The sequence below is a fragment of the Saccopteryx leptura genome, chromosome 4 (assembly GCF_036850995.1).
Source record: "Saccopteryx leptura isolate mSacLep1 chromosome 4, mSacLep1_pri_phased_curated, whole genome shotgun sequence".
In the NCBI taxonomy this organism is placed as follows: Eukaryota; Metazoa; Chordata; class Mammalia; order Chiroptera; family Emballonuridae; genus Saccopteryx; species Saccopteryx leptura.
The window spans coordinates 185,504,792-185,517,989 of NC_089506.1; the positions used below are offsets into that span (position 1 = coordinate 185,504,792).

The window sequence follows — 13,198 nt, forward strand, 5'->3', positions numbered from 1 at the left end:
TGGATTGTATTTGTCTTTGGATATATATTTATTTGGAGATATATATGTTTATTATATATCCAAATAACATATTATATTATATATTATATAATAATATAATATAAATAATATATAATATTTGGGTATTTATTCTTAGAAAAACATATATATTCTCAGAAAATATATATATTTCACAGAATATATATTTTCTTAGAAAAACATGTTCATCTATTACAAAGGCAGATACAAACCCTTTTGATTATATATATATATATATATATATATATATATATATATGATATCAGGTAGATTAACATTATCTGTAGTACACATGAAAACAATGATTTTTCCCAATAATTTGTAATCCCTAACATTCAGGTACTTCATAGTTGGGCTCTTCCATCGAATGGAAGAGATAGGGATGGATGCAATGCTTGCTTAATGATGATTTTCAAACCTCTAGCTGAAATAAGGCCATCCAGAGATTTGAGAACTGGTACATATTCAATCTGGAATATCTTGAATATGTAAAAGAAAGAGTTATACACTTTGTTTCTAAATTTTTCTTCATTTCAGTACATTGAGAAATTACAATCTGAAGTGAGTTTCCCAGGAGCAGCTCAGAGTCCATGTAAGTAACTACTTTTCTCCTTTATTATCCCTTAATTTATTCCATTGTTATCCTGGAAATGAACAGAATTTGTTCAGAAAATGTGGTCTTTCTGCTGCAAACCAAATCATAAGACTAAGAATCGGTATTTTTATACAAAGTTGATTTAAAAGAATTCTGATTTATGTTGGTGAGAAAATTACAAAATTCAGCATATATATATATATATATATATATACACTGCTCACAAAAATTAGGGATATTTTATAGTTTCATATTTACTTTCAAATATCTCCTAATTTTTGTGAGCAGTATATAACCAGGTGGTCTAATCACCAGGTAGCACCAGGATAAAAGAACCAGAAACACAGTAGAAAGACTGGAAGCTAGGCTAGTTCAGTGAGTTCATGAAAGTGGAAATTATAGATTACATTGAGTATGGGCCTGCAGCAGTTCTTAAAGTTCAGTTTAGCAAGAATTTTCTGGAAAACATTAATTATTTTTAATCTGGAAAACTTTTAGAAATATGTTGCCTAGAGGTTTTTGTTTCCTATATGCCCAGTCGAACCTGAGAATTTGCACTTCTAGGTAATTCTAGATTCAGGTGATGGTGATCACTGTCAGTCTTTGGACAATATTTCAAGAAGCTCTGTTTACTGCTTTATATATATTCATTCTCCTCCAGTCTTGTGATTGTTGGGCAAGTGACCATATACACAAATCAGATACAGAATTGTCCATTTTCAACAGCAGGTACTTCCCTGAGAGAAACCCTATGAATTTCTAGGATAAATTTCATTTATATTTGCTCAAAGAACAACTAATGAGCATCTCCTGCCACAACCCCCTTGTGCAGTCACCCACATAAATCAGTCGTCGCCCGGACACTGCCCCTTCCGAATGCTCTGAACAACCCGATGCCCTAAGCACTGCCTCAAAGGCTTGTGCACCATCCTCAGTGACCTCCTCCATCAACATCTTGGGTACTATGGGATGATTTCTTGATTCAGAACATCGGCCAGTCATATTAATGGCCGATCTGAACAACAACACACTCCTTAAACTGATCTGAGGCCTGAGAAGCTGCACTCTAGAAGTCCCGCAGAAAAATACCCTGCAAAATAATAAATTCTAGTCACCATCCCTTAGGAGTTTGAAATGAGCTGATCCAGATAAAATCACAGTAATTGTCCCGATTTTGTAATGAGATAGAGAAAAGCTAATCGACTGTGGCAGTTAGCAGAGCTTTTAACTCTAAATTCAAAATCTTTTTTGACCTTGCATGCTCAATTGACCCATACTGAAAATGACTGAGGCCTTGCGTTTGAGACACTGTGACATCATCGGACAGAAGTATATCTCATTAGCTCAGTCTTCTGTCTCAGATGCCTCTCCCCTGGCCTGCCCCTGAGGAGGCCAGCTAATGACTATTGTCAAAGGATGTCTCCTCATGCCAGATTGATACCTACAGCCATATGCCCAGGGCAGAATCAGCTCAGAGGTTTTTAGAGAGAGCAAGTAATTCACTAAGATTCTGATATTAGCTTCCAGCAGCTCTTCATGGAAAACTGATAAAAGAAAACATAGTCACAGGGGCCTTAGGGAAATTCCTGTGGTGTCTTCTTCCCTCGCCTGGCTTCTGTGGATTCTATTCCTGTACCACACTGTTCCTGTCCTGGGCTCTGTCGGAACTGGGATTGCTTCCCTGTACCAGTACTGAGATTTCTCCTACATAATTGTTCCAACATTCAGGCTTAATACAGCCATGAAATCCTCAAAGTTGCGCTGCAATTCATTAAAATACTTAAATAAAAATATATTAAAAATATTGATTATTGAGAGCGAGTTCTATGTATACTAAGGGGAAGTGCTTTGTATATCTATTTTTAATCTCAGTACAACCCAACAAGATGGGCATTATTTTTCAGATAAGAGAAGTGAGGGTTAGAGATTAGGTCACTTGTCACACATGTCAATTCTGAAACCCATGCTTTTCCTCTTACAATCTGCTGCCTCTCCAAGTGATATTCTCTACATGCCACTTGAGGTATCAGACAGTGTTTGTAAAGATTCTATCTCCAATCTCCTTTTTCTCTCTGGTCACTCTGGGTGATTTATCAGTTCATAATGCTTCAACTCTCACTTCTGTGGAAATAACCCCCTCACCCCCGCCAAGTTCTTCCTATCCTAATCATCCCCCAGTTACAGCTCCTAAGTGCTATAATGAGCATTTCTTAAAACATTGCCCCTGGAAAAAACATTCCAAAAGATGTTACTAGACTTTTGGGGGGGAAAAAATGGAAAAGGCATTGGAAATTAAGTTAAATGGGTATTTTCCTACAGGACTTAGTGTAGTCAGTCCCCAAGAACGAACCAGAGTATGTCATTTTTCTATGATGTTTAACCATGAATGGCACTGTAAGCACACAGTTTTGGAGACCACCGGTATATTAAATCGAATTAAAGCACTATGCTTGCTAAATATAACCTGACTATACTCCTGGTTTCTTGTCCTAGAATATCTGTTCCCACCCTCATGTTTGCCGGGTTTCTCTCATTCTTCACCAACATTGTTCCTCCCAGGAACTTTTCCCTGACCACCAAACTGGAAGTAATCTCTCCTTCTTTGGTACTTATATAGATCTTCTTCACATCTCTCTTCTGTCAGTTGTCACATTATGACCCCCTGTAGATTATTCAATGTGTCCTAGCTCCTTCCTGGACCGTGAACTCCCGGAGCATAAGAGCGAGTCTGAGCATCTTGACGCTCTCGCAGCGTCTGGCTCAAGGCCTTGCACAGAGCTCACTGAAATGAACTGTTAAAATGGCCAAATTAAAAATAAAGTTATTATGATATTTAAATCTCTGGGAAAATTACTTTATAATATTTTAGTCCTTAGAAATGCCAGTTACATAATGCATTGCTCTAATTTGAAATCAATACTTTCAAGGTATAACAGGAAAGGGAAAAATAGTAATGATCTCTTAAATGGAAATAGAAGAATAGCACAAAGGAAATACAGTTGTGGGAAACCCTTATTTCAGAAGAAGTAAAACATCTAAAGGAGAGTATGATTTTAACATGAATATTTACAACATAGGGGTCTTGGCTGCCTTTTATTAAGAGCTCACCTTTCTAGAATCCAATAATTGATTGTATAATTAAGTTGATAGCTATGCAAAGGGGAGGAAATGCAAGCCTAAACATTTAAGGGCAAGTTGTCACTGCAAATATTTTGATGACTAAAATTTCATTCCATTATCTTTACTTTGCCTAATCACTTTGCTTATATTTTTAAAAGATTACAAAGGCTTGTCCCTGCCAAGGCATACACGGGTACTTACTCTGCGCCACCCTGTCCCACATGATTACTTACCTGCTTAGAGACCTACGGGGATTAAACAATATTTGGAGTAAATGTCTATAAAGATCATTGTTTATGTTAGGGTAATTTGAATGAGGACTAAAAATCTTTAAGGGGAAAAAAGTCCTTTTAAAATTAATATCTTCCAAATTGTTGAATCCACTGCTTGCCTATTTTTAGTATTTGGGGGTCTAAATACTCAGCCCTGTCCCTCTGCTCCATCATTGATGGCCTGGTTCTCTGCAGTAGCCCAGAAGTCTGCCTTCCACCCTCACCTCCATCCCAATGGCCAGCTACCCCCAAGACCGGACCAGTGCCAGCATTTCTATAATATTTGATGGGATTATTTCAAAAAGAGAAATCTAGCCCTGGCCGGTTGGCTCAGCGGTAGAGCGTCGGCCTGGCGTGCGGGGGACCCAGGTTCGATTCCTGGCCAGGGCACACAGGAGAAGCGCCCATTTGCTTCTCCACCCCTCCCCCTCCTTCCTCTCTGTCTCTCTCTTCCCCTCCCGCAGCCAAGGCTCCATTGGAGCAAAGATGGCCCGGGTGCTGGGGATGGCTCCTTGGCCTCTGCCCCAGGCGCTAGAGTGGCTCTGGTTGCGGCAGAGCGACGCCCCGGAGGGGCAGAGCTTCGCCCCTGGTGGGCGTGCCGGGTGGATCCCGGTCGGGCACATGCGGGAGTCTGTCTGACTGTCTCTCCCCATTTCCAGCTTCAGAAAAATACAAAAAAAAAAAAAAAAAGAGAGAGAAATCTAGGTAACGGGGTGCTAGAAGTTTGAGTGTTATGTTATTCTCTATACCGTTCTGTATGCATGAAATATTTTATAATAAACTAAAAAGTTAAAAATAGCCAGAAGAAGAAACCCTTCCAACGAATTTATACAGCATGCTTCAAGCTATAGGCGTGATGAGTATGTCTTTGAAGTGAGCAGCTCCTGACCTACAGTTTCTGAGGATATACTTAGACTTGGAAGCAATGACCTTGAAGCTGAGTGTTGGGGACCGAAATATAAGCAGGGTGTTTTTATATCCAGGGGACAGGTGCTGGGCCTAACCACCCATCTCACCTGCCCAGTTAACAAAGAGCTATACCTGATTCTTCTCACTTGTCCCACCCATGTTGTCCGGAAGAGGCTGGAAGCTAGCTTCTTCTTCTTCTTCTTTTTTTTTACAGAGACAGAGAGAGAGTCAGAGAGAGGGATAGATAAGGACAGACAGGAACGGAGAGAGATGAGAAGCATCAATCATTAGTTTTTCATTGCGACACCTTAGTTGTTCATTGATTGCTTTCTCATATGTGCCTTGACCGTGGGGCTACAGCAGACCAAGTAACCCCTTGCTCAAGCCAGCAACCTTGGGTCTAAGCTGGTGAGCCTTGCTCAAACCAGGTGAGCCTGCGCTCAAGCTGGCGACCTTGGGTTCTTGAACCTGGGTCCTCCGCATCCCAGTCCGATGCTCTATCCACTGCGCTACCGCCTGGTCAGGCTGGAAGCTAGTTTCTTATTGGTGTAAAGTTAGGTCTAAATGGTATGGTGAGGGTTGTCTTTGAGTTGTCTTGGAAACAATTAAATTGCTAATGGACCACGTTTTTTTCCCTGTATAAAAACAGATGAGCTTCTGGGGGCCGCCATTGCATCGGCTTAGGAGCAGTAGAGACTGTTTGCCATGCGGTCCTCCTGAACCCATCTTTATGTATATATCTTTAATTCTCTGTCTATCATTTATTTAATTCCATACCTTTTCCTGTTCAAGGACCCCGTAACAGACTTGTCGTGGCTAGATCGCAACGGCTGAGGGGAAAAAATGTAGGGCATGGAGGAAGAACTGTGGGCACTTCTTTTGTTTCTTAAAGAAGCTATCAATTGCCATTTTGCTTTCAAAGTTAAGACTCTATAAGAGATCCCCAATTTAGATCAAGTACAGGCTCCTCTCCCCTAGAATACCCAGCCCTTGGCTGACTGGTTTTTTCCTACTATGATAGAGGACATGCGCTCTTTTGCTGTTGCTGAACTTTTTGGCTACTTAAGTGTCCATTAACCATGCTTGGCATCCTGATATCCTTTCAGTTGCATCTCTCCCATCCTACACAGTCTTAAAGGACCTATAATTCAGAGTATCTTCTCAGCTACTAGGTGCGGAGTGGGCACATGTCCTAAGCCAGTTGGACTCCGAATATTAATTTAGGTCAGTGGTTCTCAACCTTTCTAATGCCGTGACCCCGCAATACAGTTCTTCATGTTGCGGTGACCCCAAACCAAAAAATAATTTTGGTGGCTACTTCATAACTGTAATTTTGCTACAGTTATGATTCGGAATGTAAATACCTGATATGCATTATGTATTTTCCGATGGCTTTAGGCGACCCCGCCGGGGTCACGACCCACAAGTTGAGAACTGCTGATTTAGGTGAAGCAAGAGAGGAAAACGGTGATATAGCCTATCAGTGATACCCAGGCATCATGACAAAGGAGTTTGTGCTGCTGGGACCAGAACTGCTCTAGTTCCTGTCTATTTCTAAATCAGTTTCCTGTCCCGTTTAGGAACCATCCAATAACCCTAGTTAGCTTGAACAAAATTGCCTTTTCTCTTTAAGCCTGCAGAATCAGATTCAGTTGTGTACCACTCAGGGCTATAAGTCTAATACTATCTATTTAAATAGTTCTCTAAGTGTGGCCCCTGACCAGAGGCCCTGGAGTCACCTGGAACTTGTTCAAAATGCAAATGTTGAGGCCTCAGCTTATACCTCCTGAAGCAGAAACTCTGTAAGGGGGATCCAGCAGTATGTGTTTTGAAAGTCCTCCAGGTTATTCTGATCATGGCTAATGTCTGAGAAGCACTGCACTGTCCCATTAAGTCCCCACCAGTTTCAGCCGAGATCCTTTGTTCGCACCAGAATCAATGTCCCCGCCCAGCATCGCTCTGGTGGGGGCCAGCCTTGCTGTGCTCATGCTCCTGGCTGTGGGAAACAGCTCCAGGCCTGACTCTTAGTACAGTTAGCTGGGAGCACACAGGGTGGGCTCGTTCAACTAATGAGCCAAACAGGAATGACCTTCCTGCTTCTGCCTCTTTAAATCCTACACTCTGTGTACTCTAGAAGTATCACTTCATTCCTGAAGCTTGTCATGACTAATTCTAAGGTATAGTGACAGTAATTAATAACACCTTAGAGTCATATAACAATTTACAGCTTCCTAAATGATTCCACCCACATTGCATCATTTACTTTTTCACAATCCTGTGAGGCAGGTATCACTCCTGCTCTATCAGATACAGAAAAGTGAGAGTCAAGAGAGATACTAAGAAGTCTGCTCACTGCAAACAACTAGTAGGTAGCAAAGAAAAGACTTGAATGTAGAGAGTCTGACCCTAGAGTGCCTGTTTTATAATCTTGATTTTATTCTTTTTTTCTTTTTTGTATTTTTCTGAAGTGAGAAGCCAGGAGGCAGAGAGACAGACTCCCACATGCACCTGACCGTATCCACCCAGCAAGCCCACCAGGGGGCGATGCTCTATCCATCTGGGGCATTGTTCTGTTGCAATCAGAGCCATTCTAGCGCCTGAGGTGGAGGCCATGGAGCCATCCTTAGTGCCCGGGCCAACTTTGCTCCAGTGAAGCCTTGGCTGTGGGAGAGGAAGAGAGAGATAGAGAGAAGGGTAAGGGGGAAGGGTGGAGAAGCAGATGGGCGCTTCTCCTGTGTGCCCTGGCTGGGAATCGAACCCAGGACTTCCACATGCTGGGCCGATGCTCTAACACTGAGCCAACTGTCCAGGGCCTTGATTTTATTCTTAATTCAGACTTTTTGCTGAATATATATGCCAACACTCATTCTGCTGATGTTCTTCTTTTTTTTCAATTTTTATCTTTTAACTTTATTGTAATCTACAGACTCATGGCAGAGTTAATAAACTTGGACTTCTCACACCAACATCCTATCAAAAGGACATACAAAGTTTAGTGGCCCAAACATTTCAATACAGATTTTTTATATAATCTCGACCTGCTTGTCTAAATATCAGGTGGAAATATCAGGAGAGACTTTGGTAGTAGGATCTAATAGCGCCCTACCTGAAGCCAATGAGAATGGGATAATTCCTTTCCAGTGGGCTGTTCTTTCAGAGCCAAACATGTTCATCTAAACGGAAAATTCCTCAATGATTATTTATGAACAGAACCCATTGGTACTGAATGGCAGTTTGTAGAATAAATCTCAGAAATATTTTCATTGCATTAATTGATGATATTTATACTGACCTCCTCTCTGCTTCCCACCCTCTTTGGTTGGATTATCTGAACTAAATGACGATTTGCCTCTTTACTTTAACCCTTTCTGTGCTTAATCCATGGCTTATCTCCCACAGGCTTGATCTGGGGAGGCTAAAAATCCTAAAATAGCAGCAGGCTTTCAAATCCCATCGGTGAGTATTGCTGCCAAACTTCTCTGTGAACTTAGAAAGGAAGGGGGTCTGAGCTCTCACGCCACACCCACAGGCTGCTCATAACCAGAGTCAGCGCTCTGAACCGCCAGCCATTAAATGAATCCTGCCTAGAAGGGAGTGGCTAGATAGCTCATTTCTAGTACATTCATAAGGCAATATTAAAAATAGAACTTTGGGTGCAGGGGGGGTACAGTTTATTGAGTGGGACACTTGAAACCATGTCAACACAATAAATTAAAATTTGAAATAAATAAAGGAATAAATGAAATAAAATGTTGAAGCTTCACCAGGATCTTAGTTGATTTGTTGTTGTTATTGTGGGGACCATGAAATTTTAGCTGTAGGATCAACTAGTGAAGGCAAATTGAGCAGCAGAAACCCAAGCCATGAGTCTGGTGAGCACAGCACCTAACGCTGGCTTCTGGCTCGTTTTCCCTTCTCTCGCCAGATGTGAGCCTAGTTTCTTCACTTTCTATAGATGACAAATAAGTTTAAGCTTAACAAGTCCCCAAGGAAAATTTCTGCTGCCCCAGCTACTTTAGAACCACTGCCTGTATCTAAAATTAATTATATTAATTTCATAAATAATATCAATTATATTAATCATATTTATAATTAATTATAAGTCATATTTTTATTATTTGCTTTCTAAATAAATACATATTAGCTAATTATGCATTTCTTCAAATATATATTTTAGTTTTTTATTTGATAAACTTGGACTTCTCACAGCAACATCCTATCAAAAGGATATATAAAGTTATTGGTCCAAACATTCCAATACAGATTTTTGGTGTAATCTCTATCTACTTGTCTAAATATCAGAGGGAAATAATGTAAAATTATTCATAGAATTTTTCTCTTTGATCCTGAGCTACATTGATTTATATAAACTTATAGCCATTAATGCTCATAGAGAACTCACTCTATACTATTACTACAGCATCTATTATAAATCATGTTTTTATTATTTGCTTTCTTAATAAATCAGATCACTTTAAGATGACTGAGGATCATACCTTTCCATTGTGGAGAATAGAAAGATAAATTATTTATATGAATCAACCATGAGGGGCTTTAAAAAAACAACAACAGTGGTCCTAACACTTAATTCCTGCCAGGGAGGAGAACAGAAATGGAGAGGTAGGCACTGGGCTTCAACCTTCCGACCTTATGATGGTTGCTGACATTCTATTCCTCTTAATTGGTGGAAAGAAGCTAATTAATAACATTACTTAGCCTCCTATGGTGATTTGGAGAGTACAAAAACTTGTGAAGTGAGGTAAATATAAAACGTAGTTAGAGTGCCTGGCACATCCTAAGGTTCAAAAAATGTATTAACAGCTATTCCAAAATGAACGGGTTTAGTAACTATTTCACAGTTTTGATGGGATTGTGGTTAATAATCTGTTAGCATAACGGACCTCATTTCAGCTGCCAGTTTATTTTATAGAGGGTACTAGGAAATTGATCAATCAAAGACTCAAAATTACTTTCTGAGGGGAATCTTGCCATGCCCTGTCAGTACTTCCTCAGCTCTTCTCTTCTCCTTCACGAGGTCTTTATAAGCCTTTGGTAGGACTCCCCTCTTATAGTCTGCCTGTTTATTTGTCTTTATCCCCCATTATCTAAGTTTCTTGAGAGTAGAGCCTGGGTCTAATTCATGGTGTCTTCCATGTAGTAGATGCTCAATAAGTACTTATTGAATAAATTAATGAATTAGTCAATCAATGAGTCTGTGGGTGAATGAAGATGAGTACCCTCTTAATTCAAGAAGTATCATTTTAGGCCCCACAATTTCTAAAAGAGGATGTCATTTCTGGCCCTCACTGGTTGACCATTTTTCTCAGAGAGCTTTGTGTTTAACTGCACTGGGGGGCTAATGAGGAGTACTATCCTGGGCTCAATACTTAGCGTTCTAAAGCTTGGATGAGAAAAAAAGCATATCACAGAAAAGTAACTGAAATACAGTCCTTTCTCTTTTTTTTTTCAAATAGATACCTCAAAATCATTCCTGAATTAAGTGAGGTCAGCAGAAAGCTACATTTCTAGCTTCCATCAACTTGACCCAGAATTGCTTTTACTGAATGGGGGAAGTGGTTTGGCATGACACTAATGACTTAGTTTGGGGAGATTTTATAAGAAACTGTTTGCTGGAGTTTGTTACTGTATTTGCTATTAGATTGCTATTAAGGAAATTTATTATTATATCAGAGAGTATGCCTTTCTGTACCAGCAATATTGTTGCTTCCACTGTGCGCTGGGCTTGCTTTTACTCTATGGACTCTCTGTACTCTATGGTTATTTTGACTATATATGTTTAATGACCAGAAAAGCTGGAGTCAAGTTCCCTGGGCCGTACCTCTAACAAGTGATATATAGGATGTCAGGGCATCAGTTATGTGAACCAACCTTCCTGCTTGCTCCCCTTAAATTCTCATCACCATCTCTTTCAAGTTTTTATGTTAGTGGCTTCTAATTTTATATCTGTACCTTTTTAAGCTACTCTCAATTCTTTCTGAAATATGTCAATACCAAATTAAATCAACACATCATAAGGGGAGTAATCAGGCAGGCAGGGAGGGAGGGCAAGGAGAGGAGAGGGGCCCGCAGAGCGGAGCGAGAAGAGCGGTCCCATTCACCAGGAATGCCCGTCCCTCTTCCGGCACGGCTTAGGCCCGGCCCGGGAGAGCACGACGCCACCACATCGATCAAGGGGAGTAATCAGACTGACTTTCTCAAGGCCCTGCACAGATCTTCCAGAAATAGTTCCATGGACAACAGATTTAGTTATAAAAGGCTCTTAATTAAATCTCTCAGGAGTTGCTCATTGGCTACAAGACAATGAATAACTATCAGGGCAAGTAAGGACTTTGACCAGGTCCCTACTACTTTCCCGTGGACAGCTTCATTTCCTAACCTTCTCTCCAACCCCCTACTGCCAGTGGACACGCACCAGTGATGCTGATTTGAGGATTTGAGATTCACTAGGGATTCCGCCAGGTTCATGCCTCCATCCCTTAGCAAATTGGGTTCTTCCCCCTGCTTCAACATCTGCTCACATTTAATACCTAGTGCACTTGTTTCCCAGGTGACCAACCTCTCCCGACTCTTCAGACAGAAACTCTTCTTCCCTCTGGTGCATATTTTACACTATTCTACTTTTACCCTATTCTACTAAATTAGTTGTTTCCAAGCCCTGGGGTCTGTCTTATTCACACAGAGTTCTTGACACAAAGCAGGTGTCCAATAGATGCCTTACTGACTGAATGGACAAGTAAATGAGGAAATGTATATATCTATATATGTTAGCACTATTTAATGTTAATATTAATTTTTTTCAAAATAAAATAAAAGCAAATCAAGCATGTTCCTCTAGCTCAGTGATTTTCAACCAGTGTGACACAAGAATTTTTAAAATATGTAATACCTGCCTATTTAGATGGAGTCACTGAACTCTTTTCCCCTAGATTGTCAAATTAAAAAAATAACAACAGGGCCCTGGCCAGTTAGCTCAGTTGGTTGGACTGTTGACTTGAAATGCCAAGATGACAAGGTGGTGGGTTTGATCTCTGGTGAGGACATATACAGGAATCAACCAGTGAATGCACAACTAAGTGGAACAACAAATGAATACTTCTCTCTCTCTCTCTCCTTTTCTTTCTCTGTCTCTATAAAAATCAATCAATAAAAAAAGAAGTGACAATAGCCAACAACAGTAGCTGTCTGATATGAAATGTCCTGTCTTGAAGCATAAATACGTAGGTCATATAACAGAGATGTATCTTACTGGTCATGTCGCATAATAAGGTTACTTCTGATTTGTAAATTCTTGGTACCAGAAATCCTTATATACAAATATAGTCACCTGAGTTGTTAAAAAGTCACTTTGGAGCAAAAAGGGTGGGCAATTTCTATTATGTTTTTGTAAATCAATCAAAATTATACCTACTTTTTTGGCAGATTGGCAAAAAATATAGTTTTTGGTATGCTACAGAATTTTAGTAATTAGTTTGTGTACCATAAGAAGAAAAAGGTTGAAAATTGCTGCTCTAGTTTGTAGTAAATGATCCAGAAAAGGTACTAAGAAATTTATTTATAATTTTATCGTACTTTTGAAAGGGAAGAAACAAAATCAAATAAAAATTTGTATCTTAACTGGATATAGCCTGTTAATTTATGAATATTAAGCTTTGTTTTCTTGCTATAATTTTTATTGTCATTAAACATTAACTATAATGTTTAATTTAACCATACTTATTTATTTATACTCTAATTTCACAAAGAATTTGAGGCAGCCTATAAGAAATGCAAGTATGAAAGGGTTGAGTTGAATTCTTTTTTTTTTTTTTTTTTTTTTTGTATTTTTCTGAAGCTGGCAATGGGGAGAGACAGTCAGACAGACTCCCGCATGTGCCCGACCGGGATCCACCCGGCACGCCCACCAGGGGCGATGCTCTGCCCAGCAGGGGGCGATGCTCTGCCCCTCCGGGGCGAGGCTCTGCCGCGACCAGAGCCACTCCAGCGCCTGGGGCAGCGGCCAAGGAGCCATTCCCAGCTCCCAGCGCCCGGGCCATCTTTGCTCCAATGGAGCCCTGGCTGCGAGAGGGGAAGAGAGAGAGAGGAAGGGGGGGGGGGGGGTAGAGAAGCAAATGGGCGCTTCTCCTATGTGCCCTGGCCGTGAATCAAACCCGTGTCCCCCGCACGCCAGGCCGACGCTCTACCGCTGAGCCAACCGGCCAGGGCCTTAAGTTGAATTCTTTAAAGTATATAATCATAATTGAGAGCACACATGTTGAAATGAAAT

General features: G+C 40.5%; 1 protein-coding gene across 1 annotated transcript in view; it reads left to right on the forward strand.

The window, feature by feature from the left end:
- CCDC192 (coiled-coil domain containing 192) overlaps positions 1 to 13,198 on the forward strand; it is a 214,532-nt gene that overhangs the window by 61,417 nt on the left and 139,917 nt on the right. Inside the window, 2 exon segments of the mRNA XM_066383649.1 lie at positions 556 to 581; positions 583 to 610. Of these exon segments, the coding sequence (XP_066239746.1) occupies positions 556 to 581; positions 583 to 610 (54 nt within the window).